Source organism: Lemur catta, chromosome 2, assembly GCF_020740605.2.
Source record: "Lemur catta isolate mLemCat1 chromosome 2, mLemCat1.pri, whole genome shotgun sequence".
NCBI lineage: Eukaryota > Metazoa > Chordata > Mammalia > Primates > Lemuridae > Lemur > Lemur catta.
This window is the reverse complement of record NC_059129.1, coordinates 24,714,884-24,742,564: the sequence shown is the minus strand read 5'-3', so window position 1 is coordinate 24,742,564 and position 27,681 is coordinate 24,714,884. Positions and strand designations below refer to the sequence as shown.

General features: G+C 43.5%; 1 protein-coding gene across 1 annotated transcript; it reads left to right on the top strand.

Annotated features, from left to right (window-relative positions):
* Window positions 1-1,033: 1,033 nt before the first annotated feature.
* On the top strand, window positions 1,034-21,097 carry KPNA7 (karyopherin subunit alpha 7). The gene is made up of 9 exons (XM_045542150.1): window positions 1,034-1,125; window positions 3,090-3,224; window positions 9,969-10,051; window positions 10,474-10,742; window positions 12,089-12,171; window positions 13,923-14,186; window positions 15,608-15,841; window positions 17,353-17,535; window positions 20,930-21,097. Exons 1-9 carry the CDS (start codon window positions 1,060-1,062, stop codon window positions 21,095-21,097), a joined length of 1,485 nt encoding a protein of 494 aa, XP_045398106.1. The 5' UTR covers window positions 1,034-1,059.
* Window positions 21,098-27,681: the final 6,584 nt, after the last annotated feature.

Here is a 27,681-nt window from a genome sequence, read left to right as displayed (position 1 = left end):
ACTGTCTGAGCCAATGTGCTGGTGTTGTCTCCTGTCTAGGCTGCTCACCACGGCACACACATTCCCTGTACAGAACTCCTTGGACATTGCCATGGGAAAGGCTTGTATGCATGACAACCAGCCTAACCTAGCCTTTGAAGGCCCAGTCCAAGCCAAATGGCCTTTAAAATGTTCCTTTGGGGCCGGGCGTGGTGGTTCATGCCTGTAATCCTAGCCCTCTGGGAGGCCGAGGCAGGTGGATCACTCAAGGTCAGGAGTTCGAGACCAGCCTGAGCAAGAGCGAGACCCCATCTCTACTAAAAAAAATAGAAAGAAATTATCTGGCCTACTAAAACATATGTATATAGAAAAAAATTAGCTGGACATGGTGGTGCATGCCTGTAGTCCCAGCTACTCGGGAGGCTGAGGCAGGAGGATCGCTTGAGCCCAGGAGTTTGAGGTTGCTGTGAGCTAGGCTGACGCCACGGCACTCACTCTAGCCCGGGCAACAGAACGAGACTCTTTCTCAAAAAAAAAAAAAAAAATGTTCCTTTGGCTGGGTACGGAGGCTCACGCCTATAATCCTAGCACTCTGGGAGGCCGAGGCGGGAGGATCGTTTGAGGTCAAGAGTTTGAGACCAGCCTGAGCAAGGGCGAGACCCTGTCTCTACTAAAAATAGAAACAAAAAATTAGCTGGGCGTGGTGGTGCACACCTACAGTCCCACCTACTCAGGACGCTGGGGCAGGAGGATCGCTTGAGCCCAGGAATTTGAGGTTGCAGTGAGCTAGGCTAACAGCACGGCCCTCTCTAGCCCTGGTGACAGAGCCAGACCCTGTCTCAAAAATAAATAAGTTTCCTTACTCCTACATGCAGGGCTGTTCCTGTCGGCACTCCCATAGTGCTCTTGGCCTGCTGAGCTGCTGTGGAAGCAGACTTCCTGGGTCTGCTTTCTGCCCACCGTGAGCCCTTTAAAGGCTTAGAGCCCAAAGACGCCTTTAACATAGTAACCCACATGCTGGGCACTGAAAATCTCCTTGTAAACGTCTAACTTGCAGGTGATTTACTTCCTCCAGTCAACATGCCTACCTTAGATGTTCCAGAAGAGAGGCTGAGAAAATTCAAGTACCGAGGCAAAGACGCATCTGTGAGTATGAAGCTACTGCCTCGCTCTGTCAGGGACCAGTGCGGTGTGCATGTGGCTGAAGTGCATCAAAACTAGGGTGGAGGGGGGTGGGTGGGGTGATAAAACAAATAAAGCAGAACATTCCTTTAGGTAGGTGCATGGGTGTTCACTGAATCATTCTCTTAACTTTTCTGCATGTTTGAAACTTTCATCATAAAACATTAAGGATGGGGAGAACAAAAGCACGTGGATTTAGGAGCCACACAACTGTGGACTCAAAGTTTCAGTGGGATCTTGCAGCTACTTAGTGTCAGAGCTCCAGTTTCTTCATCTATAAAACAGAGCTCTTTTCCTCCGAGGGGCTGGCCAGCAGCCCCAAGGCCCAGGTACATAGATGCTTAACTGCAGCTGCTCGAGTAAAGGAGCCTACCCTAGGAGCTAAAATGTCAGCACACAGATATGCCTTGCAAAATAGGACTGGGATCTGAGAAGCTGGGATGAGCACGAGAGCCAGGGACAGAGAGTCTGTGCTGTGTGTAGATTCTAAGTATCATTCAGCTTCTCTGGTTGTATAATTTTCTGGCTCTAGCTCTGTGCCCTACATTTATGTATCTTGATGGACATGGTGTATAAGGTTGGCTATACTTTGGGAATCTGAAAGGTGGTTTAGGATGAAAGAAACACATGGTCACAGCAGCCTGGCTGCGACATCACCAGGGGCCAGATCACTCTTACCTGTTCCAACAGGTGTGGCTTGTCTGGCTTCCAAGATTACCGCAGATTAAAGGAAACCAATTAGAACAAAGAAATTGAACGCTGTATGTGGACAGCAGCAGGAAGGGCCATCAGATGAGAAGGGAGAAGCCAAAGGTACAAAACTCACCAAGGGGAGGGCCCGCTTAAAGATGGGCAGTAGTACAACTGGGTCAGGGGGCCTTGAAGGTGTCCCTACCCTGGCCATATAACACCATCATGACCCTTTTTTCAAGCAAGAAGTAAATAGCTTGCTTAAGGAACCAGAAATATTTAATCGTGACTTCCTTATAATTACTACTTAAAAGTCTTCAACCTAAACTCATCTATCTGGAAAGTTTAGGTCATTTCTCCAGGATTCTCAATACTATAAAGTCTATGGGGCTGGGTTGGTGGCTCATGCCCGTAATCCTAGCACTCTGGAAGGCTGAGGCAGGAGGATAGCCTGAGGCCAGGAGTTTGAGACCAGCCTGGGCAACATAGCAAGACACTGTCTCTAAAAAAAAAAAAAAAAAAAAAAAGTTAGCCAGTTTGGGTGGTGCACGCCTGTGGTCCCAGCTACTCAGGAGGCTGAGGCAGGAAGGATCACGGGAGCCCAGGAATTTGAGGTTGCAGTGAGCTAGGATGATGCCACTGCACTCCAGCCTGGGCAACATGTGAGATCCCCATCTCTAAAAGTCTGAGTTGTCAACTTATATAAGGAGAGTTTTAAAAAAAATTTTAATCTCCTTCAGTCTGTTCTAGTAAAATTTGGGGATCAAGGCTTAAACGGCCCACAGATTGATTTCACTAACAGTGGCAATGGTCAGGGCATTGGCGGTCCTCCAGTGGTCCCCAGTGCCACCTGTCTAGCCACCACTTGAAGGCCCAGGCCCATCCAGGAAGCAGCGTACCCTCCAGTAGCTGATCAGCATCTGTGGAGATGAGCTCAGACTCAGGGCCACGGGATGCTTTGCTAAGATGTCCTTGCAGCCGAGAATCCCCGCCCATCAAGGGTGCGCCTGGCCTTCCTTTACTTTGGGAGGAAGATTGAATCAGTTTCTAGCTGCGGTGCAGTCACGGCAGAGGAGGTGAGCAGAACTGAGAGGACTAACTGTGTGGTCTGAACCCTCCCAGACTATCACATCTGTAAAAATGAAACCAGATGCTTTGAAACATGTTCAAAAGACTAAAACGTGGTGACATCCCGGCTCCTGGCTCTAAATGCTCCAATTCTTTCTTTTCCTCTTTAGATGAGACGGCAACAGCGGATGGCGGTCAGCCTGGAGCTCCGGAAGGCCAGGAAAGATGAGCAGACTTTAAAGAGAAGAAATATCATCGATTCCTGCCCTGACCCAGCTTCTGAAAAACCCGCCAAAGAGATGCCGGTCAGTATGTAGCGTTTAGAGCAGTTGTGTGCGAGATACATCCTTAGCAAGTTTCTCTGCCTTGAAGATGTTTAATAGGCTCAGAACTTGCAAACTATGATTTGGAGTCTTTAAATAGAAGGGGGAAGAGATGACAGTTTGAGCTAAACTGCCTTCATCAAAAGACTAAGGGTCCTTACACTTGTGGCCGTGAGTCGGTGGGATTTGTGCTTTAAGCAGGGGATGGAAAAGATGCTACATCTAATTGAAAATTCACTTGCTACCTCTAGGCCTGGGAACTCAGGAGATGAGGGTTGGTGGAGGTTGTTTCTCAGTAGAGGCATCTAGTCCCTGGCCATGAGAAGTCTTCCCCTCTCCACCTATTCCAGCCCCACTAAGTGCAAATCCCAGGTTGACTTCAAGGCCAGTCCTGTTTCTGTGAATCCTTCACGCCCTGACCAGGAAGTTTTCTTTCTTAGAACTTCAATGATTTTGTATCTACATGTCTTTTAGAATACAATGCTGTGTATTTCTTACCTTAACTATCCACATTTATCCTTTCCACCCTGCTAGGCTCTTAGAGGGCAAAGATTGGTTCCATTTTGCCAGGTGCCTCCGGTGATGTGTTGTCATCCATCAGATGCAATGGGTACCATCATTCTCTGAATTGCCATAGGAATCTGAACCATAACTCTGGTTAGCTTTATTTTCCTAGATTAGTCCCTAGGATTCCTACCACCAGAGGAAGGCACGAAATGAAAAATGAATATTAAAAAAAGTTGTTTTCCTTTTTATCCTATATTAGCATGTTTTTTTTAAAAAATTAAGGTATCTCCCATAATATGCTGTAATAAAAAAAAATACCAAGCAAATCTTAAAAGAGACAAATATAATTTATAGAAATTAAAATTTAAATAACCATTTTAAAACTCAATAGATGGGTCAACAATAATATAGACATGGCTGAAGAGAGAATTAACTGGAAGATAAATCGGAAGTTACTATTTCTTTTTTTTGTTTTTTTTAAGACAGAGTCTTACTCTGTTGCCTGGGCTAGAGTGCTGTGGCGTCAGCATAGCTCACAGCAACCTCAAACTCCTCGGCTTAAGCGATCCTACTGCCTCAGCCTCCCGAGTAGCTGGGATTACAGGCAGGCACCACCATGCCTGGCTAATTTTTTCTATATATTTTTAGTTGCCTGGTTAATTTCTTTCTATTTTTTAGTAGAGATGGGGTCTTGCTCTTGCTCAGACTGGTCTTGAACTCCTGACCTCGAGCAATCCTCCCGCCTCAGCCTCCCAGAGTGCTAGGATTACAGGCGTGAGCCACCATGCCCGGCCAGAAGTTACTATTCATAATGCAGTTCAGCAAAACACAGAAAAAGAAAATAAAAAGATATGTTAAAAAGCCTTAAAAAATTAAGATAAAATTCACATACCTTAAAATTCATCCCTTCAAAGTATATAATCAGTGGTTTCCAGTATATTCACAAGATTGTACAACCATCACCACTAGCTAATTCCAGAACATAGTCATCACCTCATATAGAAACCCCCATACCTATTAAGCAGTCTCTGGCAAATACTAATCTACTTTCTGTCTCTCTAGATTATTCTAGATATTTTATATAAATAGAATCATACAACATGTGACCTTTTATGTCTAGCTTCATTCACTCAGCCTGATGTCTTCAAGGTTCAACCATGTTGTATCTTGTATCTGTACTTCAATTCTGTCTGGCTGAATTATATTCCATTGTATGGATAGACCACATTTTGTTTGTCTAAGTCTTTAGATGGTGGACGTTTGGGTTGTTTCCACTTTTGGGCTGTTATGATTAATGCTGTTAACATTTGTGTACAAGTTTTTGTGAGGACATGTTTTCAGTTCCATTGGGTCTACAGCTAGGAGTAGAATTGCTGGGTTATATGCTAATTTTGTGTAACTCTTTGTAGGAGACTGAAAATTGGCCCCCTAAGTGTCTCTTAACCTCCAGAACCTGTGAATGTTACCTTATGATCAAAGGGACTTTGAAGATGTGATTAAGGATTTTGAGATGGGGAGATTATCTTGGGTTATCTGGGTGGGCCTGCCATGATCACAATGGTTCTTATAGGAAGGATGATGGAGGGATCAGAGCAGAAAGTGACGTGAAAGCAGAAGTTAGTGTGATTAGTGTGATGTGCTTTGAAGATAGAGAAGGAGTCAGAAGCCAAGGAATATAGGTGACCCCACTGGACGCTGAAAAGGGCAAGGAAATGATTCTCCTCTCAGGTCCTACAGGAGGAACCAACTCTGTTAACACCTTGACTTTAGCCCAGTGAAATGGATTATGAACTTCCGACCCTCTGAAGGGTAAGAGAATAAGGTTTTTTGTTTGTTTTTTGAGACAGTCTTGTTCTGTTGCCTGGGCTAGAGTGCAGTGGTGTCATAGCTCACTGCAACCTCAAACTCTTGGGCTCAAGCGATCCTCCTGCCTTAGCCTCCTGAGTAGCTGGGACTACAGGTCTGCACCACCATGCTTGGTTTCTATTTTTAGTAGAGATGGAGTTTGGCTCTTGCTCAGGCTGGGCTCAAACTCCTGAGCTCAAGCAATCCTCCCACCTTGGCCTCCCAGAGTGATAGGATTACGGGCATGAGCCACTGCGCCCAGCCCTGTCTGGTGATCTTTTTATGCAGATTTTGTTTCACTTTTTGCCTCTATTTTTCCATTCTGTTTCTAGCCTTTATCATTTCTTTTCTTATGCTTGCTTTGGGCTTAATCTGCCCTTATTTTTCTAGTTTTGAAAGCTGTAAATTTAGGTTACGCTTTTGAGATCTATCTTTTATAATATAGACATTTATAGCTATACATTTTCTGCAAAGCCCTGCATTAGCTGCATCTCATTAATTTTGGTATGTTGTGTTTTGGAAGAGTTTCATTCATTGTAAAGTATTTTCTAATTTCCCTTGTGATTTATTCTTTGACCATTGATTATCTAGGAGTGTGGTGTTTAATTTCCTCATGTTTGTGAATTTCCCAAATTGTCTTCTGCTGTTGGTTTCTCATTTCATTCCATTGCAATTGGAGAACATATTTTTCATAATTTTAGTCCTCTTACATTTATATATGTTTTATGTCCCACAGACATTAGGAGAATGTCCCATGTGTTCTTGAAAAGAATGTGTATTCTTCTATTGTTTGGTGTAGATGTCTGTTTAGTCTGGTTGATGTATAGTGTTGTTCAAGTCTTTTATTTTCTTGTTGATATTCTGTCTAGTTCTGTCCATTATTGAGTGTGGGGTTTGAGGTCTCCAACTGTTACTGTTGAATTCTCTATTTCTTTAATTATCTCAATTTTTGCTACATGTAGTTTGAAGTTCTGTTAGGTGCATACATTGTTTATAACTGCTCTTTTTTTTTTTTTTTTTTTTTTTGAGACAGAGTCTCACTCTGTTGCCCAGGCTAGAGTGAGTACCATGGCATCAGCCTAGCTCACAGCAACCTCAAACTCCTAGGCTCAAGTGATCCTACTGCCTCAGCCTCCCAAGTGGCTGGGACTACAGGCATGCGCCACCATGCCCGGCTAATTTTTGCTATATATATTTTTAGTTGGCCAGATAATTTCTTTCTATTTTTAGTAGAGACGGGGTCTCGTTCTTGCTCAGGCTGGTCTCGAACTCCTGACCTCGAGCGATCCACCCACCTCGGCCTCCCAGAGTGCTAGGATTACAGGTGTGAGCCACCGCGCCCGGCCTGCTCTGTCTTTTTGATGGATGGATTGACCCTTTTGTTGTTATAAATGTCCTTTATCTCTAGTAACAGCTCTTGTCTTAATGCTTACTTTTTCTAATATTAGTATAAGTACTCCAGCTGTATTTCGGTTACTGTTTGCATTGCATTTTGTTTTCAATCATTTTACTTTCAAACTATTTGTGTTTTTGAATCTGAAGTATGTTTCTTGTGGATAGCTTATAGTTGTATCATTTTTTAAATCTATTCTACCAATCTCTGCCTTTTATTGGTACTGTTTAAGCCACTTACATTTAATGTACTTACTGATAAAGTAGAGTTTATGTCTGCCATTTTGCTATTTGTTGTAGATATGTTTTCTAGTCTTTTTTGTTCCTTTATTCCTTCATTATTTATGCTAAATAGATATTTTCTAGTTTAGTATTTTAATCTCCTTGTCATGTTTTTTACCATTTAAAAATTTTTCTTAGTATTTGCCCTGGGGATAATTAACATATAGCAATCTAGTTTGAAGTATTACTAAATTTTAATAGTATACAAAACTTTGCTCCTATATAGCTTTATTCTCCCCCACTTTCATTCTTGTTGCCCTACAAGTTAAATCTTTGTGTGTTCTTCTACATAGATGTATAATCATTGCTTTATGCAGTTGTCTTTTAAATCAGGATAAAGAATTGCAATTTAAAAAACATTTATACTGTCTTTTATATTTACCCATATAGTTACCGTTACTGGTGTTCTTTATTTCTTCATGTGGATTTGAGTCATTGTCTACTTTCTAGTACTTGGAGGACTCTCTTCACTATGTCTTGTAGGGTAGGTTTGCTAATGATGGATTCTCTTTGTTTATCTGGGAATGTCTTAATACCACCTTCATTTTATCATGGTAGTTTACTGGATGTAAAATTCTTGGTTGACAGTCTTTTTTTTCCCCAAGAATTTTGAATAATCTTTTCCTTTTTTTTTTTTTTCCATGATTTTCAACATAGCGCCCCACTGCTTTTTGGCTTTGATACTTTCTGATGAAAATCAGCTGTTAATTTTATTGAAGCCTTGTACATGTGTTGCTTCTTTTTTGCTGGTTTCAATGTTTTTGATTCTATGTTTTTGGCTTTCAACAATTTTTAATGTGTCTAGGTGTGGATTTCTTGGGATTTATCCTATTTGGAGTTCATAAAGCTGCTCAGATGTGTACATTAATTCTTCCATTAAATTTGGGGATTTTTTTGGCCATTATTCAAATATACTTTCTGCTCCTTTCTCTCTCTTCTTTCCTTCCTATTATGTGTATGTTGGTATGCTTGATGGTGTCCTACAGATCTCTAAAGATCTGTCAATTTTCATCTGTAGTATTTTTTTTACCTTCATCTTCCTCAGACTGGATAACTTCAGTTGACCAATCTTCAACATCACTGATTCTTCATTCTCTCTGCTCAAATCTGCTGTTCAGCCCCTTTAGTGAATTATTCATTTCAGTTATTGTCCTCTCCGATTCCAGAATTTCAATCTGGCTCCTTTTAATAATTTCTATCTCTTCATTGATATTTTCCATTTGGTGAGACATCATTCTGATATTTTCCTTTAGTTCTTTAGTCATGATTTCCTATAATTCTTTGAACATATTTAAAGTCTTTGTCTAGTAAGTCCAACATGTGGATCTTAGAGGCCATTTCTAATGATTCCTTTTTTCCCATGTATATATGTGTATGTCATACTTGTTTCTTTGCATATCTCATAATTTCTTCATTAAAAACTAGTCATTTAAAATAATATAGTGTGATGACTCTGGATATCATATTCTCCCTTGCCCCAAAGTTTGTTGTTGTTGCTGGGTGGTGGTATTTGTTTAGTGATTTCTGAAGTAATTCTGTAAAATCTATATTTTTTTGTCATGTGTGGCCACTAAGTCTCTGCACAGTTTGCATTACTGGAAAGCTAATGATTGGACAGAGATTTACTTTAACATTTGAAACAAAAGGGAAAAAGCCAATTTTTGCCAGCAAGCTCTATGTATATGTTGGGGCATGCCTTCAACAGTCCGGCAGTTGGCTTTACTTTCTGTTCGCACAGAGCCTCAAGGCCAGTCAAAGGTAAGAGCTCAGGGTCCTCTCAGTTTTTCTGAGCGTGTGCTTAGCCCTGTACATGCACATGGCCTATGTCAGAGTTTTCAAAGCCCTAATTAACATCTCATTCCCCAGCTTTTCCCTTTAAGTTTTTTGGTTGGCCTATTGTTTGTCTCGGCTATTATCCAACTTCTCAGGTAGCTATGATGTTAAACAACTTCCTCTAATTGTTTTCAACAAACATTCTTAGAGAAAAGACTTTTCACATTGAGTGAGCTCTGAGTCAAATAAAACAGTCTTACAAGTGGGGTCTTCATCAACTAGACAGGTCAACTAATAATTCTCTGGGAATGAAGCTTTAGAGGACCACCTACCCATTCTGCCTCTTCTAGGCTGTTGGTTCTTCACAGTGATTGTGGACTGTTGGTTTTCAAGACTATCCTGGAACTGAGGGTGGGTGGGAACAGGATAAGTCAAAATGCCGCAAAGCTCTTGCTCTTCTTGCTAAGATTCAGCTGTTTTTCCTGAATAAACACTTTCTGGATTGAATAAACCAAATTGCTACAAAGCTTTAGTCAATTTCTATAGTTCTGAAAAGGTTGATTCTGACAATTTTTGTCAGTTTTCTCATTGATTTTATAGAGGAGAGAATTTTTGGAGGTCCGTATTCTGCCATTTTTTTTGATACCCTCAAGCATGTTCTCACTGCATGGGATAAAAAAAAAAAAAAAGGTGCTGGGGACCAAAGCAATGATAGGAATTATTTCTTCCCTAAGCATGAAGAATGTCTCACAGATCTGTGAGACCTACGGATCCCCAAATTTTCTTCCCTCTCCTAATCTAGAACAGCATGCACGGTGGTGCACCCTGTTCAAGCCAGCCTGTTTTAATCAGATGAAGGACTAGACTAGGTGATGTTTATGATTCATTTTGACAGAGAATCTAACCTGAATGTGTCTCTCCTTACAGGTCAGCCTCACGCTGGGTGAAATAATCAAAGGTGTGAATAGCTCAGATCCAGTCCTGTGTTTCCAGGCCACCCAGGCAGCCAGGTATCTCCAAAACAGACTTCTGCTGTTTACAGTTTCCTAGCTAGAAATGAGCTCCCGTGGCCTATTTGGTTTCTTGGCATTGGCAAAATGCCCATAAAATACAGGAAAAGGCTATTCCATCCAAAAGTGAGACTAAATTGCTATTCTACACCGTCCTTGAAGGCAATTTAAAAGATGCAATGTGTTGTCAGAGATGAATTGCTTAATTTACATTGGCCTCTACAAGAATTTCAGCTTGTAGATAATATCTAAGGGGGAAAATATTGCTTTATCGGTGAAAAATGCTATAGGCTGAACTCTGGGATATTAAGTAGCTCTGGTTTGTCTCATCTGGTAGTTAGGAATGCCAAGACCATCTGTAAAGAAGGTTCTTAATATATTCCTCACATGACCTTTCCCCTCTTCTCTCTTTCATTGCATAGGAAAATGCTGTCCCAGGAAAGGAATCCCCCTCTAAAATTGGTTGTTGAAGCCGGGCTCATTCCCAGGCTGGTGGAGTTTCTGAAGTTATCATTTTACCCCTGCTTGCAGTTCGAAGCAGCCTGGGCTCTGACCAACATTGCTTCGGGGACTTCAGAGCAGACCCGAGCCGTCGTGGAAGGGGGCGCTATCCAGCCCTTGGTTGAGCTCCTGTCTTCCCCCAGTGTGACTGTGTGTGAACAGGCAGTGTGGGCTCTTGGTAATATAGCTGGTGAGACTCTCCCCCACGGGGGGCTAAGAAACAATGGGCCAGGCGTGCAACGCACTGTGAGAGTTCTTTGGGTGGTATGGTACACTCGATATTCTGGAAACCACCCCAGGATAAATATCTAGTAGTGCTGGGAAAGGTACAACAACCTATTTCAAAATCCAAAGCCAAGTTCAGAGGCAAAACATTGAATCTGAAACCAGATGATCCAAGGCATCCTAAAGGTACAGGCTGCCTGGAGACATCTGCCAATCCTGAAGTCCTACAGCTTCAGGGTTTTTTGGCTTCAGAAACAAAAGATAAGTCTTTGGCCCATGCAGTGTGGGGGTTTATGACAGATCCTTACATAACCCAGGGCCCTAAAAGGACTCAAAAGGAAACATACAAAAAAAAAAAAAAAAAAAGTCTCCTTAGCTTGGGCTAAAAAGTGTTCCCTGAAAACACAAGACCCCCTTTATGGATTTGGGGCTTGATGCTGTATTCCCTGCGTGGTCTGAGAAAGCACCAGCTAAAAAGTTAGTGCTATAGGGTTGGAAGCCCCCGGATTCCTGGCTGACATAAATCCTATGGCTCTCTGGGGAAAACTCAGTTGGGACCCTCAGGATTTTGACATATTAAGATCAGCCAAATACATATTATCAATTTCAAGTTCAGAGAAGCAACAGCCCACTGTGACTGAGTCAGCAGAAGCAAAGCCCCCAAAAGACTTCAGATATTGGAATTAGCAAACAGAATATACAATAGCTGCTTTTAAAAATGCTTGCAGAAGGAAAGCACCTATTACAGAGACGTCTCTCATTTTGCTTGGTGCAGTAAGGACAAGGCAAGACCAGGTGATACGATGTGACTTATGCCTTGCCTTGATGGTTGAACATGAACTGAGACTTCCAGGGTCTAATGTTGGTCTCCTAGCCAAAGTAGCAGATGGCTGACTGCCAGCACCTATTGATCCCCAGGCTTTGTTCTGAGCCACATTGGAAAGTTACTGCCCCGTGCCAAAGTCTTCTGGGAAGACAACTTGGTCTGCACTAGCCTTTGTCTTCCTGAGAACCACACTGTGAAATGCCACCAGTGTATGGAGTAGGCCACCAGGCCGAGTTGGCTGGCTCCTTCATGTCCATAGCCTCTACTTATAGCAATTGCTGCTGTGGTACCTGGGTGTCATGTCAGGACTGCCCACCCAGCAGTCACCTTGGAGACCCAGAATCTAGTACATGGCTGTACTATCTACTTGCCAAACCCGGGAATGAGTTTCAGTCTCTTGCCCTTTGCACAGACTTTTAAAAAAATTAGACACTTCAGATTCTCTTTGTTCTCTCTTTGAATGTCATGTTCTGATCTATCTGTAGGTGACGGCCCAGAGTTCAGAGACATCGTCATCTCGAGCAATGCCATCCCACATCTGCTGGCCCTGATTTCATCAACCATACCAGTGAGTGTCTTCAAATGAGAAAACCCAGCTTGGTAAATACATTCCCAAGGTCAAGAAATCGGGAGAAATACTTCCACATCAATGCTAGGTCGTGTGGCTGTTGCCTGGCCCCCGTGACAGCACTTAAAAACAAGGCTGAGGACAGAGTATCATTCTGGGTAAAGATTGACCCACATTTGTCCTTCAGGGCCAGTAGGCACGGATCTTTCTTTGTGGGGGCATTGGAAGAAATCCATTAAAGTTTTTCATGGCTTACCATCCCGCACAAGTATATGACAAAGACTTCCACTCAAGGAATACAGACAGATTTAAGGGCCCTGTTCATGGTGAACAGGGTCTTAAGTTTGAGGCTTAGGGTCAAGGTCGATTGATGTGGCAAGAATAGCAGACTCTCTAGTTTAGGAACTGGATTCTAAACTTGCATCAAAACTGAAGAGAAGTGAAGGGAATGTGTGCAAGGTGGGAAAAACCTGACAGGGTGGAACCAGAAGGCGGCCAGCCACGACCAAGGGCGTTTGCAAGGAGAGAGCAGAGTAAGATGGCAAGAAGGGCAAAGGGCTTAGACTCAGCCTGGTGGCAATGGGAAGCCTTTGGTGCAGTAAGGAACAGGCAAGACTGGGTGTTAGTGACCTGATATTTCAGAAGGCCCCTGCTGGCTGCCTGTGGTAGGAAGATAGCAGAGAAAGATGGTGAAGCAGGTGGGGCTGGGATGTCACTGAGCTAGACATGGAAGAGAGACAGCAAGAAGGAAGGATGCTCCCAGGTTGCAGGTTAGGTTGTTAAGGTGGCTGTCATCCTAGAGAAAGGGGGAGGATGGAGAGAACAAGGAATCAGAGCTTTAGTTGCAGATGTTGAGGTGCGTTAGAGGCACGATTACAACAGATGTGCCATTCTACACGATGCGTGTGCGTATACCATCCAGCTGGGTCAGGTCAACTTGACTGCTGCTACCAGGGGAGAGTTGAGTAGTTGCAAGGCTGAAGCTGTTTACTTATCTGGCCCTTCACTGAAAAAGTTTGCCAACCCCTGACCTAGAGTGGGAGGAGGCCCGGGGACCGAGTCCTGGGGTTCTAACGTTCAGAAGTCAGGCAGAGCCTGCTAAGAAGACTGGGAAGAAACAGCCCATTTGGCAATAGACAACCAGACTCGGCATCACAGATGCCAAGAAGGGCTTTTTCAGAAGGGAATGGCTGACTACTAAAAACGACTGGGAGGGACAATAACTTTAGGGCTGAGAAGCAGCTGCTGAGTTTGGTGACCTGGAAGGAGCTGATCACCACCACTAACTACAAAGAAGTAGGGGCAGAAACCAGTGGCTTGAACAATTTGGGAAGCTTTATCGAGTCACCAAACTTTTGAATCCAGAGGCAGGGTAGGAAGACCGGTCCTCAAATAGAAGATCAAAATATGGTGCTGATGATGCCGGTAGAATTATAGACTGGTGGGAAGACCAACTAACTCCTGCTTGATCTTTTTGTCAATGAAAAATAAATTAGGTCACCCACTGAGTACAGTGGGGAAGGACATTTTCAAGCATACAAAGGAATCGCCATCTAACACTTGAATGTGGAATAGAAAGCTCATTCTCTGTGTCCCTAATACACTTCACTGCCTAGAACAAGTTTCTATTTGAAGCTCAAAAGCTTTGGTTCCTGCTGATCAATAATATTGATCAGAGACGGTAAGAGCATGCTGCCGTTTGCATTTTCTCTCCTTTACACCTGATGCTGGAAGCAGTCTTTTTGTTACAGATCGCGTTTCTGCGCAACATCACATGGACCTTGTCCAACCTGTGTCGGAACAAGAACCCGTACCCTTGCGAGAAGGCGGTGCAGCAAATGCTGCCCATCCTCTTCTACCTCCTGCAACAACAGGACAGGGAGATTCTGTCGGACACCTGCTGGGCCCTGTCCTACCTCACCGATGGCTGCAACGAGCGCATCGGCCAAGTCGTCAACACCGGGGTCCTGCCCAGGCTGGTAGAGCTCATGACCAGCTCGGAACTCAGTGTCTTGGTAAATGTCGCCCTGGGTCCTTCAGGTTAGAGTCTGTGAGTCACGTGCACTTGAGCAAGATCTGTTCCCCTGACCCCAGGTCTTCTGGAACAAAGCTTGTCATCTGCATTTCCCCTGTCTTTGCACTCTCTAACCAAACATTTGAATCTATGTTGATTTGAAATCCTAGTGGGTCTTAAGGAACCTATTTTTCTTAATCTGATAATTAAAAAAATAGAGAAAAGCAGCAAGTGCAATTGCCTATCATCCCGCCACCCAGGGAACTAGGCTTACATCCTTTCCTTCTAGTGGTCTGTGCACGTAGACTTTGACAAGTTGGCTTAAGGGATGTGTGTGTGCATATGCTGGGTGTGTGCATAGAGCTCATCACATTCAAATTTCGTACCCAAGTATAAAAGAAAATTCCCTCTTGTTCTCTCCCCAGTTTGCTCTCTTAGACTACCTTAGATAGAGGCGAAAACCAGGAAAATCACTGTCAAATGCTTTGCTAGATTATTCCACTTGTGTCACCCACATAACACACTGCTTTGGAATGTGGGTATATTATATTCAAGATGTCTCCACTCTGCCTCCCTTGGTTTCTATGCCTCATGTTGTACGTTGTGCAGCCTTAGTGATCATCTGTTCTGAGGTTAGCAGTGTATTTCACAGATGTCAAGATTGGTTTGGGGCTAGAGCTGGGGGGGATAGAGAGAGTGAAGGGAGTAAGAAAAGCAGCAACCCAGGGTTCTGGGCCCAGTAAGGCCTCCTGGCAAGGCTGTGATTGGCCTGTAGTTCCACTTCCATCCTCATGTGAGTAGCAGGTAAGTAGCCTAACAGGCTAGGAACACTCTAGAACTGTTGATGGGCTTCCCTGGGGGCTGCCACTACAGTGCAGAGAAACCCAAATAGATCCAGTCAGCCCTCCTAGGACAAGTATCATCTTGAGCCCAAAGATGGACCCATCCTGGGGACCTTGAGTTATTATGAAGGGGTTGGCGACTACACCAAGAAATGCAATTGGGATCTCATTAGCTCCAGTTAAATATGCACCAGAAGCTCAGCACTGGTGCAAAATACAAAGTAAGTAGAAATCATCACGTGATAAACACTAAATCCATTTAAACACTAATCAATTTAGCATTTCTCCCCAGTTGAAAGCCTACGAAAAGGACAACAGTAATTCTTGATAATGGTATTCCTTTGACCTCTGTCCTTCTTGAGCCAGAACTATTCGAAGCTGGCAAATTAGCTTTAAGCTACATAAAAACAGGCATGAATGCATTGAATTAATAAGGATCATGGACATAATCGGTCCCAGGCTTGCAGAGAACCATCGGCATAGCGCATCTAAGGTTGGGGAGGGCATAGAATTCGGTGTGATTGTCACCTTCTCCTGGGATAGATTTGCAACACTTAGACTTCTCTCCTTGTCCTTCCAGACCCCCTCTCTCCGCACCGTGGGGAACATCGTCACGGGAACAGATCAGCAGACCCAGATGGCCATCGATGCGGGCATGCTGAAGGTGCTACCCCAGCTCCTGAGGCACGCCAAGCCCGCCATCCAGAAGGAGGCGGCCTGGGCCCTGAGCAACGTGGCCGCGGGGCCCCGCCAGCACATCCAGCAGCTGATCGCTCATGACATCCTACCTCCCTTGGTGGCTCTACTGAAAAATGTAAGTGGCACTCTCGGCGTCCTTAACAAAAGGCTGCTTTCCAATGGCCCTGGGTTGAACTCCTGCAGGAATTCAGACATAGGCTAAGAAGCAAATTAATTGAGATCACAACAGAGCTATGAAACATTAGATTCTTAGCTCTGCCTGAAAAAATGAAGGGCATTTCATTCCGAAGAACCCATTGTAGATTGGAAGACTCAATAAGCATTGTTCAATGAATAGATGACTCCCATGGCTCAAAACTCTTGAGTCCAGAAAACTCTTGAGCCAGTAATATTGGCTCATTTCTAAGTGGTGTTCAAAGAATGTGCCATCTACTCTCTACCTGCCAAAAGAGGGTGGAGGTTTTGTTTTAGGAGGAAAAAGACATCAGGCTATAGTGATACCACACGCTAAAGAAAAGTGGCCTTTTCTGTGTATAACTTGATTAAAGTGGTAACATAAACAGAAAATCCACATATAAAAGTAGAAATACAATAAAGCTTCTGTATCCTCCTGACTCCCACTCTGCCTCCCCAGGAGCAGTTACTAGCATCAGGGTTTCCTTTTGCCACCTTTTAATGAATGAGCCCTTTAAACCATCAACAATCAGGAGTGGTTACCTGGGGCTGAGGCTGGGGACATGGGGGGAGTAATGTGGGGAGGGGAAGCTGCTGGTGGTGACCCTGTCCTCAGGTTGGATGGTGGGTTCCCAGGTGTGCCTCAGGTATGAAAAGCCAGGCAAGAGGGAAAGGCCAGGTGTGTAGCCCAAACCACGGCATCTTCTGACTTGTTTGACACTTCCCATCCTGCACTCTATTGTGAGTCTATGCGTACTCTAATAAGGCACATCCAGTTATGAATCAAAGAATATTCATATTTCAAACTGTGTCTTTTGAACTAGCTAGGAGCCTTAGGTTTTGTTTTTTTGGTTTTTACACTGAAGTCATAGTTTTCCCCAGCCATGAAATGGGACTAAGCCCTGCCTGGAGATGAAGGATGTGTGATAAATCAGTCCCGTATCTCTGGGCCAAGTGCCCTTTATAAATACAACGGATTCTTTGTGTGATATTTCAGTGTCCTCCTCTGTCCCCTCTGGACTGGCTCAGACCCCTAGATCACATCTGCGTGCCAGCCTTATAGCTTCTTGCCCAGAGTTTCAGTGGGTCAGAAAGATTAGAAATGCAGGCATAGGCACTGTCATCTAAGACTCCAAGCGTAATTCCTAGTCTATGCAGATTACCTGGGCTGGTTTATGTTCTATTTTTTTCCCCATAGCCTGACCTAGGGAAATGAGTCTATTTGACCTTAGAACCTCCAAGACCCCATTTGAGTCTGCCTGCCTGCCTTTTTAGCTTCTCAAAGATGCCATCTTCTGATCAAGCACTAGAGGCAGGTCGCCGAGGTGTTCTGCGTAAATTGCGTGCACAGTCCTGGCTGTCACCAGCCTCCCGGGAGAGTGAACCAAGTTGGCATCACTGTAGTTAGGTTTTTCAGGACCTGTAGAGAATGTAAATGTTCTTGTTATGCAGGGAGAATTTAAAGTCCAGAAAGAGGCTGTCTGGACGGTGGCTAACTTCACAACTGGAGCCACCTTGGACCAGTTGATCCAGCTCGTCCACTCTGGAGTCTTGGAGCCACTGGTGAATCTGCTCACTGTCCCCGATGTTAAAATTGTTCTCATCATCCTTGACATCTTCGCTTATATTCTCCAGGTGAGCTCTTCTGAACGGCGGTTTGTGAACAGCAGTGTCCAATGTGATGAAGACATTTAATTTGGTTCTTAAAACTCAAGTTGGGTTCTCTTTCCTTCCTGTTCTCCCCACCCTCCGCTGTCCACACTTCCTGAGGATAAACACACAAAACGGCATCTCAAAGAAGGACGGTCGTTTTCATTTTCTCAAATGAATATCTTTGTGCCAGGCACTTTTTGGGATGTTCACGTGATGACAGTGCAAAGTCCTTGCTCTAATGGAGCTTCATATATGGAGGGAAGAGAGGGGACACACACCAGCTAGGGAGTTAGGGACAAAGTCAATCAGATAAAGGGGGAGTCACTAGTAGTTCCGGGGTGGGGTGTAGCAGTACCCAGGAGAAGCTTCTCTGAGGAGGAACATTTAAGCAAAGATCTTAAAGAAGAGAATCTCTGGGGAGGATCATTCTAGGCAAAAAGAATAGGGCGGGTGTGGTGGCTCATGCCTATAATCCCAGCACTCTGGGAGGCCAAGGTAGGAAGATTGCTTTTGAGGCTAGGAGTTTGAGACCAGCCTGAGCAAAATCAAGATCCTGTTTCTCAAAAAAAAAAAAAAAAAAAAAGAAAGAAAAATTAGCTGGGTATGGTGGCGCCTACCTGTAGTCACAACTACTTGGGAGGCTGAGGCAGGAGGATCACTTGAGCCCAGGAGTTTTAGGTTGCAGTGAGCTATGATGATGCCACTGCAGGGTGACAGAGTGAGACCTGTCTCAAAATAAACAAACAAACAAAAAGAATAGCAATGAAGTAGGTGTGGCCAGAACAGAGAAGAGGGATAGAAAATGCTGAGAGATGGAGCTTAAGGCAGCTAGGGGCTGGATCACAGAGTCTGTGGGAACTTTGACTTATTCTGAGTGAGGCAGAGAAACCAATAGGTTTGAACGAGGAAGAAAAAGCCAGGGAACCATATGGTTTAGGCCAAAACATAAGATATTCTTGCAGGAACAGCAAGAGATTAGCAGGGATAGGTCATGGGCGGTGGCTCTGAAGCTCCTCTGTTTAGCTGTATGGCTTGGGAAATGGACCACAAAGCGTTTTACTAGAATTCTAGAAAAGTCTTAGTTCCAAAATAAAGCGAAGTGAAACCAGTATTTACATACTGCTTATATTCTATGTTGCTGTGTGACAGATTATCCTTAGAAGCTTAAAACAAACATTTAGTATCACACATAGTTTCTGGGGTTAGGAATCTGGGGCCGGCTTAGCTGGATGGCTCTGGCTCAGGGTCAAGTGAAATGCGGTCAAGGTGTCACTGAGGGCTGCCATCATCTGACGGCTCAACGGGAGCTGAAGGATCAGGTTCCAGGGTGGCTTCCTCGATGGCTGGCAAGTCCCTCTTGCCACGAGGACCTCTCTGTGGGGCTGTTTGTGTGTCTTCATGTCACAGCAGCTGGCTTCCTATGCGACAGGTCACCTACAAGCAAGGTGAAAGCCACAATGTCCTTTATGACCTGATCTTGGAGGTCACACACACTCTGTCATTTCAGCAGCATCCTGTTGGTCACACAGGTTGGCCCTACGTGATAGGAGGGGGAGCCACACAAGGGCAGTTGGTGACCACCAGGGCCAACTTGGAGGCTGGCTATGTTCATTTGGTTAAAGTGCTTTCATAGGCAACTGTTCAAAAAACCTCAAAGGAACACCAGGGAGCTCCTTTTCAAAGCCTACCTTAAATAATCCTTTTCACAGGACTGTCTCGGAAAGGATTGGCCTGAGTGGAGACCAGATTTGAAACCCAGCCCAATTACACCCTGAGACTTTGAACAAATTGCCCAGACAAAGAGCAGAGAGATTTGGCAGCTAGCAGACAAAGTTGGATGTGACAAGCTTGTGAAGGCACACTTATGGGCTGCGGAAATATGGCTTCATCTGCTTCTTTTGAACCCAACGCTTGGGTTGTTGTCTTGGGAGAGACTGGCCAGCTCCCATGAATGCGTGAAGCCCCTATATCCACAGAGGGCCAGGGGACAGCCAGTTATCGGGGTCCAGGTGGGGTAGCTGGAAGCCCCAGGTGGGCAGCAGAGTGCCACTGAGGTCCTGTGAAGTCACTTTTGGGCTGTCTGCTGTCCTGTCAAGGTCCAAAAATCCTTCTCCAGGGCTCCAGCTGCCCTGGGCTGCCCCCTACTGCCCAGCTGTCATTCTGAGGCTGACCTAGGACTTTGGTCCCTGCCTCAGTTTCTTTGCCAAGCCAATAATTCATTTTGGACCCACAAATAGGACTAGAAGTTTTCAAGGCTTAGATATCCAGCTCCAACGCTCATCAGCTAAACCATGTGGCTTAAGTCATGTTTAATTTGATCTATAGGACATTTTTAAAATCACTGTTCACAAAATAACAGAGCTTTTCAGGATATGATGTCAAGTATAATACTTTCTCTCTCCACTTCCCCCAAATGTGCTGTTTAGCTGAACTACCCACTCTTTGAGTAATAGGCAACATTTGTATTCCTTCAAACCTTTGTCCTTGTTCCTTTTGGGGATGCTGTTATCCTCTCCTGGAGAAGTACTATTCATTAAGAATCTGTGATACCTTCCAAGCCTTCCCTATCTATCTTCTATAATTTAAAACTGAGTGTTCACAGTATCGCATTTTTAATACTATAACAATTATTTACTTGCTGGAGTTATGAAGAGACCTTCTCCAAATTTCATCTGTATCTCAGGTTCTGCACGCCTCGCCCATAGTATTTGCACAAACATTTGAGTGAATGAACAGTCCTGGATGCCTAAGCCAGTGACCAGTGTTGAATTAAACCCACTAGTGGTATTTGTTCCCAGGGACTTGATTGTCTGCCACAGTGTGGCTTCTGAGACTGAAGGTCCCTTGTCTTATAAGGCTTTCTGGGTAGTGCAGGGCCAGGACACCTGCATTTGCATAGTATTACTTGAATATTCTTTCAAATTATATTTAAAACAATTTCCATTAGAGGAGGGTATCTCCTAAATAATGATAGTGATGTATTTGCAGGTGGTACTATATTTAGCAAAATAATCCATCCCTTATGAGCTAATAGTCTAGAAATATTGTATTTTGTACAATATATATTTATAAAAATAAAATTTTAGAATAAAATATAAAAATGTATAAATATAAAATAAACAGTTATATTTTATAGAAACATTTATTTATGCATATATATTTATCATATGTATCTATATGTCATAAATCTCTGAAATGGGAGGAAGATCATGTAGTTTTCAATCAGTCTGGGAAAAGTGCAACTGCAGCTGCCCCTGCTGAAACGGTAGCCTTTGGTCTGATTCCACCAAGGGAAGCTCCCTTGAAGGCTGGTGGAGGTTCTACCTCCTAAGAGCTGCTGTCGGGGGGTCTCATGTCCTCTTGAACTTGCTCATAGGCAGCAGAGAAACTATCTGAGAAGGAAAACCTGTGTCTTCTGATAGAAGAACTCGGTGGGATTGATAGAATTGAGGCTTTACAACTTCATGAGAACCATCAGATTGGCCAGACTGCCCTAAATATCATTGAGAAACACTTTGGAGAGGTAAGTGACTTCAGAGCGTGAAGGAGTGCCTGTGTGGCCTGGTGGGCTAATTCAGTGGATGGTCACCCGTCGGGGCCTGTGCTGCTGCCTAGGGCAGACAAGCGAGCAGACCTGCCTCTCTCCTGCCACATCCTCTGAACTTAGCGCCGAGGGGCTCCCCTGTCCGTGGTGTATGGGCCGCCTTTGAGCATCAGCTTCCAGGCACCTGTGAGCTGTTCTAGTCCCATGGGAGCTTGTCCTGCTATCTCTGGCTTAAAACTCCACTTTACTGGCCTCCTTTTTGGGGAGGAGTTTGGGGAGGAAGGGGGTATGACACTAAAGTGACTTCTTATCCAAGAGTGCAAACAGCAAAGACAGCAGGCCCAGCTTTTATAAAACCATTTTGCTACTTACTGAATTTTGTCTCTTCCCAGAATATAGTGTTTAGGGATGAACTCTACAAAAAACTTCTCTAAGATTTCTGCAGAAACAGAAAATAATAATCAGATAGCATTAGACTTTACTTTTTTTTTTTTTTTTTTTTTTTTTGAGACAGGGTCTCACTCTGTCGCTCAGGCTGGATTGCAGTGATGTGATCACTGCTCATCGCAGCCTTGAACTCCTGGACTCAAGTGATCCTTCTGCCTCAGCCTCCCGAGTAGCTGGGACTACAGGTCCACACTACCGCACCTGGCTAATTTTTCCTTCTTTTTTTCTTTTCTTTCTTTCTTTTTTTTTTTTTAGAGATGGGGTCTTACTATGTTGCCCAGGCTGGTCTGGAACTCCTGGCCTCAAGTGATCCTCCTGCCTCTGCCTCCCAGAGTGCTAGGATTGCAGGTGTGAGCCACCGCATCTGGCGCATATTAGGCATTTTTTTAAACTTTTTTTTTAGTAAAATATACATAATATAAAATTTACCACTTTAGCCATTTAAGTATAAATAGTTGAGTGGTATTAAGCACATTGACATTGCTGTGCAGTCATCACTGTCATCCATCTCCAGAACATTTTCATCCTCTCAAATGAAATTCCACACTAACTCCCCATCACCCTTTCCCTCCAGCCCTGTAACCACCATTCTACCTTCTGTCTCTATGATTTTGACTACTCTAGGGACCTCATAAGAGAAATCATACAGTATTTGTCTTTTGTAATTGACATATATCCACTTAGCTTGTCTTCAAGGTTCATCCATGTTGTAGCATGTGTCAGAACTTCATTCCTTTTTAAGGCTGAATAATATTCCATTGAATGTATAGGCCACATTTTGTTTATCCGTTCATCCATCCAGACACCTGGGTTGCTTCTACCATTTGGCTATTGTGAATAACGTTGCGATGAACATGTGTGTACAAATGTCTGTTAGAGTCCCTGCTTCCAATTCTTTTGAGTATATACCCAGAAATAGAATTGCTGAATCATATGGTAATTCTATTTTTAAATTTTGAAGAACCCTGCTATACTGTTTGCCATAGTGGATGCACCATTTTGTGTTCCCACCAACAGTATATGAGGGTTCTAGTTTCTCCAGAGTCTTGCCAACACTTGTTTTTCTGTTTTTTCGGGAACAGCCATCCTAACGGGTATGAAGTGGTATCTTGTTGTGGCTTTAATTTGCATTTGCATTGCACTTTTCATATGAGGAAGGCAAGTTCACAGTTATTAAGTGGCCAGCTAAATACGGGGTTAGGAGTCTGCAGAGTGAGTGATACTTCTGTTAGATGTCAAACTTGAATTATCAGCAAAATCCAGGACTATATGATCAATATGACCAGCTTGGTGGTTGTGGCTAACTGGAGACAGTTAATCTTGATTTGGGAACAAGAAGATGTTCTGCAAAGCAGAAAAGACACAGAACAGTGAGTATTTTCTGGGTTAACGGTTCTTTGAAAACCTCATAAATAGGAGACTCATCCCTTAAAAGGGGGTTAGAACCCTGGGTCTTATCCAAGAGCTCCAGGTTAAAGACTTCTGATCTAGAAGGAACAGCTATACGCATTACATCCTTACTCATTGTAAGGATCGTGTTCTATGTATATCAAAGCTGCATTTAAAAATAAGGCAGTCACAAAAGGACAAATATTGTATGATTCCACTTACATGTGGTACCTAGAATAGCTGAACTCATAGAGAAAAAGTGGAATGGTGGTTGCCAGGCTCTGGGTAGAGAGGAATGGGGAGTTATTGTTTAATAGGTATAGTTTCAGTTTTGCAAGATGAAAAAGTTCTAGAGACTGGTGGGTGGTGATGCTTGCACAACACTGTACTTAATGTACGTAAATGTCTGCTGAAATGTGGTTAAAATGGTAGATTTTGTTACGTATAATTTTACATAACATTTAAGGTCCATTCTGAGAAATATTTCAACGCTCCCTTCAATCCCCTCTGAGGGAGCCTCAAGGCTGACTTAAAGCAAATTCTAATCCACAGAAGATGCTAAGGAATCAGATGTGCAGCGGTAACACACTGACAGTCTGGAGGTATAACAGTCTGTTCTCCCCCAAAGGAAGAAGATGAGGGCATAATTTTACTGGACCAACTGCTGGACCAAGATAATGAAATTGTAAATGCGTCACAAAAAACTAGCAAAGCTCCACGACTTCTATAACCACCACCAAACACTCAAGGATAACTTCTTGAGCACTCCTATATCTTAGTGTGTCACAAATGTAAAGCTTTTAAAACTTAATAAAATGTTCAACCCTTTCACCTTTATCTAAAATTCAGTTAAACCACTTGCATCTCAAAACCATGTGGAAATTCATCTCTTAGGAACATTTGGCTTAGTGATTACCTTTGAAGATCTTAAAGTAAGAACTTCAAAATAGAGTAGAGGGGTCTGTAGCTGTCTGGACAAACTTTGACTTGTAGATACAGTATCACTGGTTCTCGGTATCACAAGGACAGTGTGATGGCTTGGCTTTCTTTCCTCTGGCAATTAGTATTGTGAAACCATGATAGAGATCTAAGATGATGACCTTTCCTAGAAACTCAAAATCTCTCTTCCTTCCTAGATAGTTCAAGTGTGATTGTTTTTTGCTTTTTGTTTTTTTAATTTAAGCAATCATCTATAGTTTAGGGCAGTGGTTCTCAGGCTTGAGTGTGCACCTAAATTCCTGGAGGGCTTGTTAGACCACATATTGTTGGGCCCACCCCCAGAGGTGCTGATTCAGCAGGTTTAGAGTAGAGCCTGAGAACTTACATTTCTAAGGAGTTCCCAGGTGATGCTGATGCTGTGGATCCAGGGACTACAATTTGAAAGCTACTAGTCTAGACAGTGGTCAGAAAACTATGCCCTGTGGGCCAAATTTGGCCCACTGCCTGTTTTGTAAATAAAGTTTTATTGGAACACAGCCACAACAATTTTTTACTAGATCATAGCATTTCATGCTACAGTGACAGAACTGAGTTGACAGAGACCAGATGGCCTTTGAGGCTGCTCAAAATATTTACTCTCTGGTTATTTACCAAAAATGTTTGCTGGCCCCTGGTCTAGGGAGGTAATCCACCAGTGTCCCTCTCTTCCCTGCAAGTTACTTAGGTGTTTCATTTTTTAGAAAGAGCTTTATCATTTGCACAGAAAATGTAGGTAAAGAGCTAAACTACCTGTTCAGATGTGATCATGAAGGATTCAGTGGTTTGTGGCTTACCCTGTGCCCTGAGTTCTCTGTGACAGAGGCAGGAGTGCAGGCACAATCACAAAAGACGATCGTGTTCAGAAAGCTCACCTCTGTTACTTTAACCAGGCCAGAGGATGGGGAAGGACTTTTGAAATACTCAACTTAAGATTTGCCATCTAACTAATAAAGCATGTGGCAGGATAGTTGGAAATTGGGTTTTCCCTCTGAAGAGGGGAAGTACTGTCAATCAAACAGTGCGGAAGCACTTAACCTCTTATTCTAGTCTTGCATCAGAGCAACACTCATTCCCACTTAATATTTCTGGAAGTTATTTCTCCAGCTTGAAATTATATGTTTATCCCCTTCGGACCATCCTTTGATATTTTTTAATGCCTGGCGAAGTTAGTTTACATACCCCTATCCCCATGCCATCCCTATCATGTTTAACAGGTGTACCACGTTTGGATCTCTTATTGGTTACCTTTGTACATTTAAACAACATACTTATCTCCCTATGTTTCTTGCTCTCTCAACTTCAGTTAGCATTTTACTTCATCTTGGTAGTAGATCAACTGCAAAAATGGCCCCAGTTCTCTATCCCTCCTCATATCCACGCCCTTTGCAGTGTGACTTTACAGTTCCCCCACACCCCCATCCCATCAAGAGGTGAAGTTTGTTTTCCTTCCCCTTGAAGCTGGTCTTGGCTATGAACTTGCTTTGGCCAGTAGAATGTGGCTGAAGTGGTACTGGATTAGTTCCAAGCCCAAGCCTCAAGAGTCTCACAGGCTGCTCTCTCAGAGCTCTGCCACCGCCATCGCACAAGCTGAAGCTGCTAGCCTGCTGGATCACGAGATGCCATCCTGGACCAGCCCACAGCCAGCCGACCCCCAAACAAGTGTGAGCCCCACCAGCATCAACAGAGCTGCCTCTGACACACAGATGCATGAGGGAGCCCAGATGAGGTGACAATGATCTAGTCGATTCACATACTTACTTGTGAGCAATAATAGTTACCTTAAGCCACTGGGTTTTAGAGTGGTTTATTAGTCAATACTGATTGACTAATAATTAACTAATCAGCCTCCTGCCTCTCTACCTTTCTTCATCCCTGCTTCTCTCAGATGCTATTTTACTTGACTTTCATATTGTCACAGATAACTTACAATCTGCTCCAGACCTCAGCGAGGCTCCAGGCTCTTCAATATATTCAAATTGGAAAAAAACTCCCCCAAACCCAGCATTTACATAGTTATAATGGTACTGTCTGGTGCTAGATTTAGTAGTGCCTCTAGGATTAAAATTCCTTCTCTCTGGGTCCAGTGGTATGACTTTGGGGAGGTTTGAAAGAAAATGTTCCCAGTTTTAAGGTTAAAGGTCCCCTAGTGGCTTAAATCATGTAACTTTTTTAACATTTTATATTTGGACCATGATGTTCTTATACAACTTTGTTTTCATAATTGAAGTGAACTTTGATACAACTTACATAATACCTTACAGAGCTATAGACTTCAAAGCAGAGGAAGAGCCAAGCCTGCCTCTTCCCACCTCCGGTCCACGTTGCCTGTCCCTAGAGGCCAAAACTTTCTATTTAGATCAATTTCTTCTAGTGTTCACTTTCATAATTCTAAACATGCTTATGATGCATTTAAAGATTTTCAAATTTACAGAAGAGATAACGTTTTTATACCACCTCCCTGCCTCCCATCAGAGATATCTAATTTTTTGTTAGCTTGGTGTCAGGTTTTTTATCACAATAATGTAAATTCTATGCAGAATTGTATTTTCCTTAGAATTAATACACATCTTTACTCATATGCTTTGTTTTCCCTGGACTTACCTTATGCTAAACCCTCTGCTACAAGTGTAAACCTCCTCCTGAATGTGTGCAACATATCAGTAACCTGTCAATGTCCTTGTCATCTACATACGCTGGAGAGCTCTCTTCCTGCTCCAGCCTGCAGTAGCTGCCCCCACCCCCTGGCACGCTTCTGTCATCCTGGGGGCTCCTGGGTTGGCTTCCTTGTGTCCTGGATCTCATGCCTACCTTGACGAGTCTTCTCCTTTTAGCAGTGAGCATCCTCCAGTAACTTCTGAGCCAGGGTTCATGGGAGGTTAAGTCTCAGACACTGCTCATCTGAAAATATGAACTTTACTTTGACTCTTGTTTGATAATCTGGCTGGATATAAGTTCTAGATTGGAAACTATATGGGCTTCAGAATGTCACAGGCATAGCTCAATATCTTCTAGTTTTCAGGGTTGGGCTCAAAGTCTTCTATTCTGATCAATGATTATTTGCATACAACTCCCCTCCCCCACTCCCAGCCCCACTGACTGAAGTTTGTAGAATGTGTCTTCAGTACTCTTAAATGTGCTGCAGTGACTGTGTAGAAACCTATTTTCTATATAGCCACGTATATATAGAATTACATCCTGGCCAGGTGTGGTAGCTCATGCCTGTAATCCCAGCGCTTCAGGAGGCCAAGGCAAGAGGGTCGCTTGAGGCCAGGATTTCAAGACCAGCCTGGACAACATAGTGAGACCCTGTCTCTATAATAAATGAAAAAAATTAGCTGGGCACGGTGGTGTGTGGCTCTGTAGTCCCAGCTACTCAGGAGGCTGAGGCAGGAGGATTGCTTAAGCCCAGGAGTTTGAGGTTGCAGTGAGCTATGATGACACCATTGCACTTTAGCCAGGGTAACAGAGCAAGACTCTGTCTAAAAAAAAATTACATCCTGTAATACTTTTAAAAAAGGGAGAGAAAGAATTATTTCTCTCCCTACCCCACCATTTTCTTTTCTGGAACTTCCGTTCAGTTCTTGGCCTCCCTCAAACTGATTCTCTAATTTTCTTGTCCCATTCTCTCCCATTTTCCTTCTTTGTCTCTTACTTTCTGGGTTATTTATTCCACTTTACCCTATCTCTTCTTCCAGGCTTTTCATTCCTGCAGGCACTCAATTTGAGAAATTTTGTTTACACGGATTTCCCTTTTAAAGCTGCCTCTTTCA

Excerpts from the sequence above, each read along its gene's own strand:
- KPNA7 (XM_045542150.1), top strand. The coding sequence starts at position 1,060 with ATGCCTACCTTAGATGTTCCAGAAGAGAGGCTGAGAAAATTCAAGTAC. Across the intron at positions 12,172-13,922 it reads TGATTTCATCAACCATACCA|ATCGCGTTTCTGCGCAACAT; the intron begins GTGAGTGTCTTC and ends TTTTTGTTACAG. Across the intron at positions 17,536-20,929 it reads TCTTCGCTTATATTCTCCAG|GCAGCAGAGAAACTATCTGA; the intron begins GTGAGCTCTTCT and ends ACTTGCTCATAG.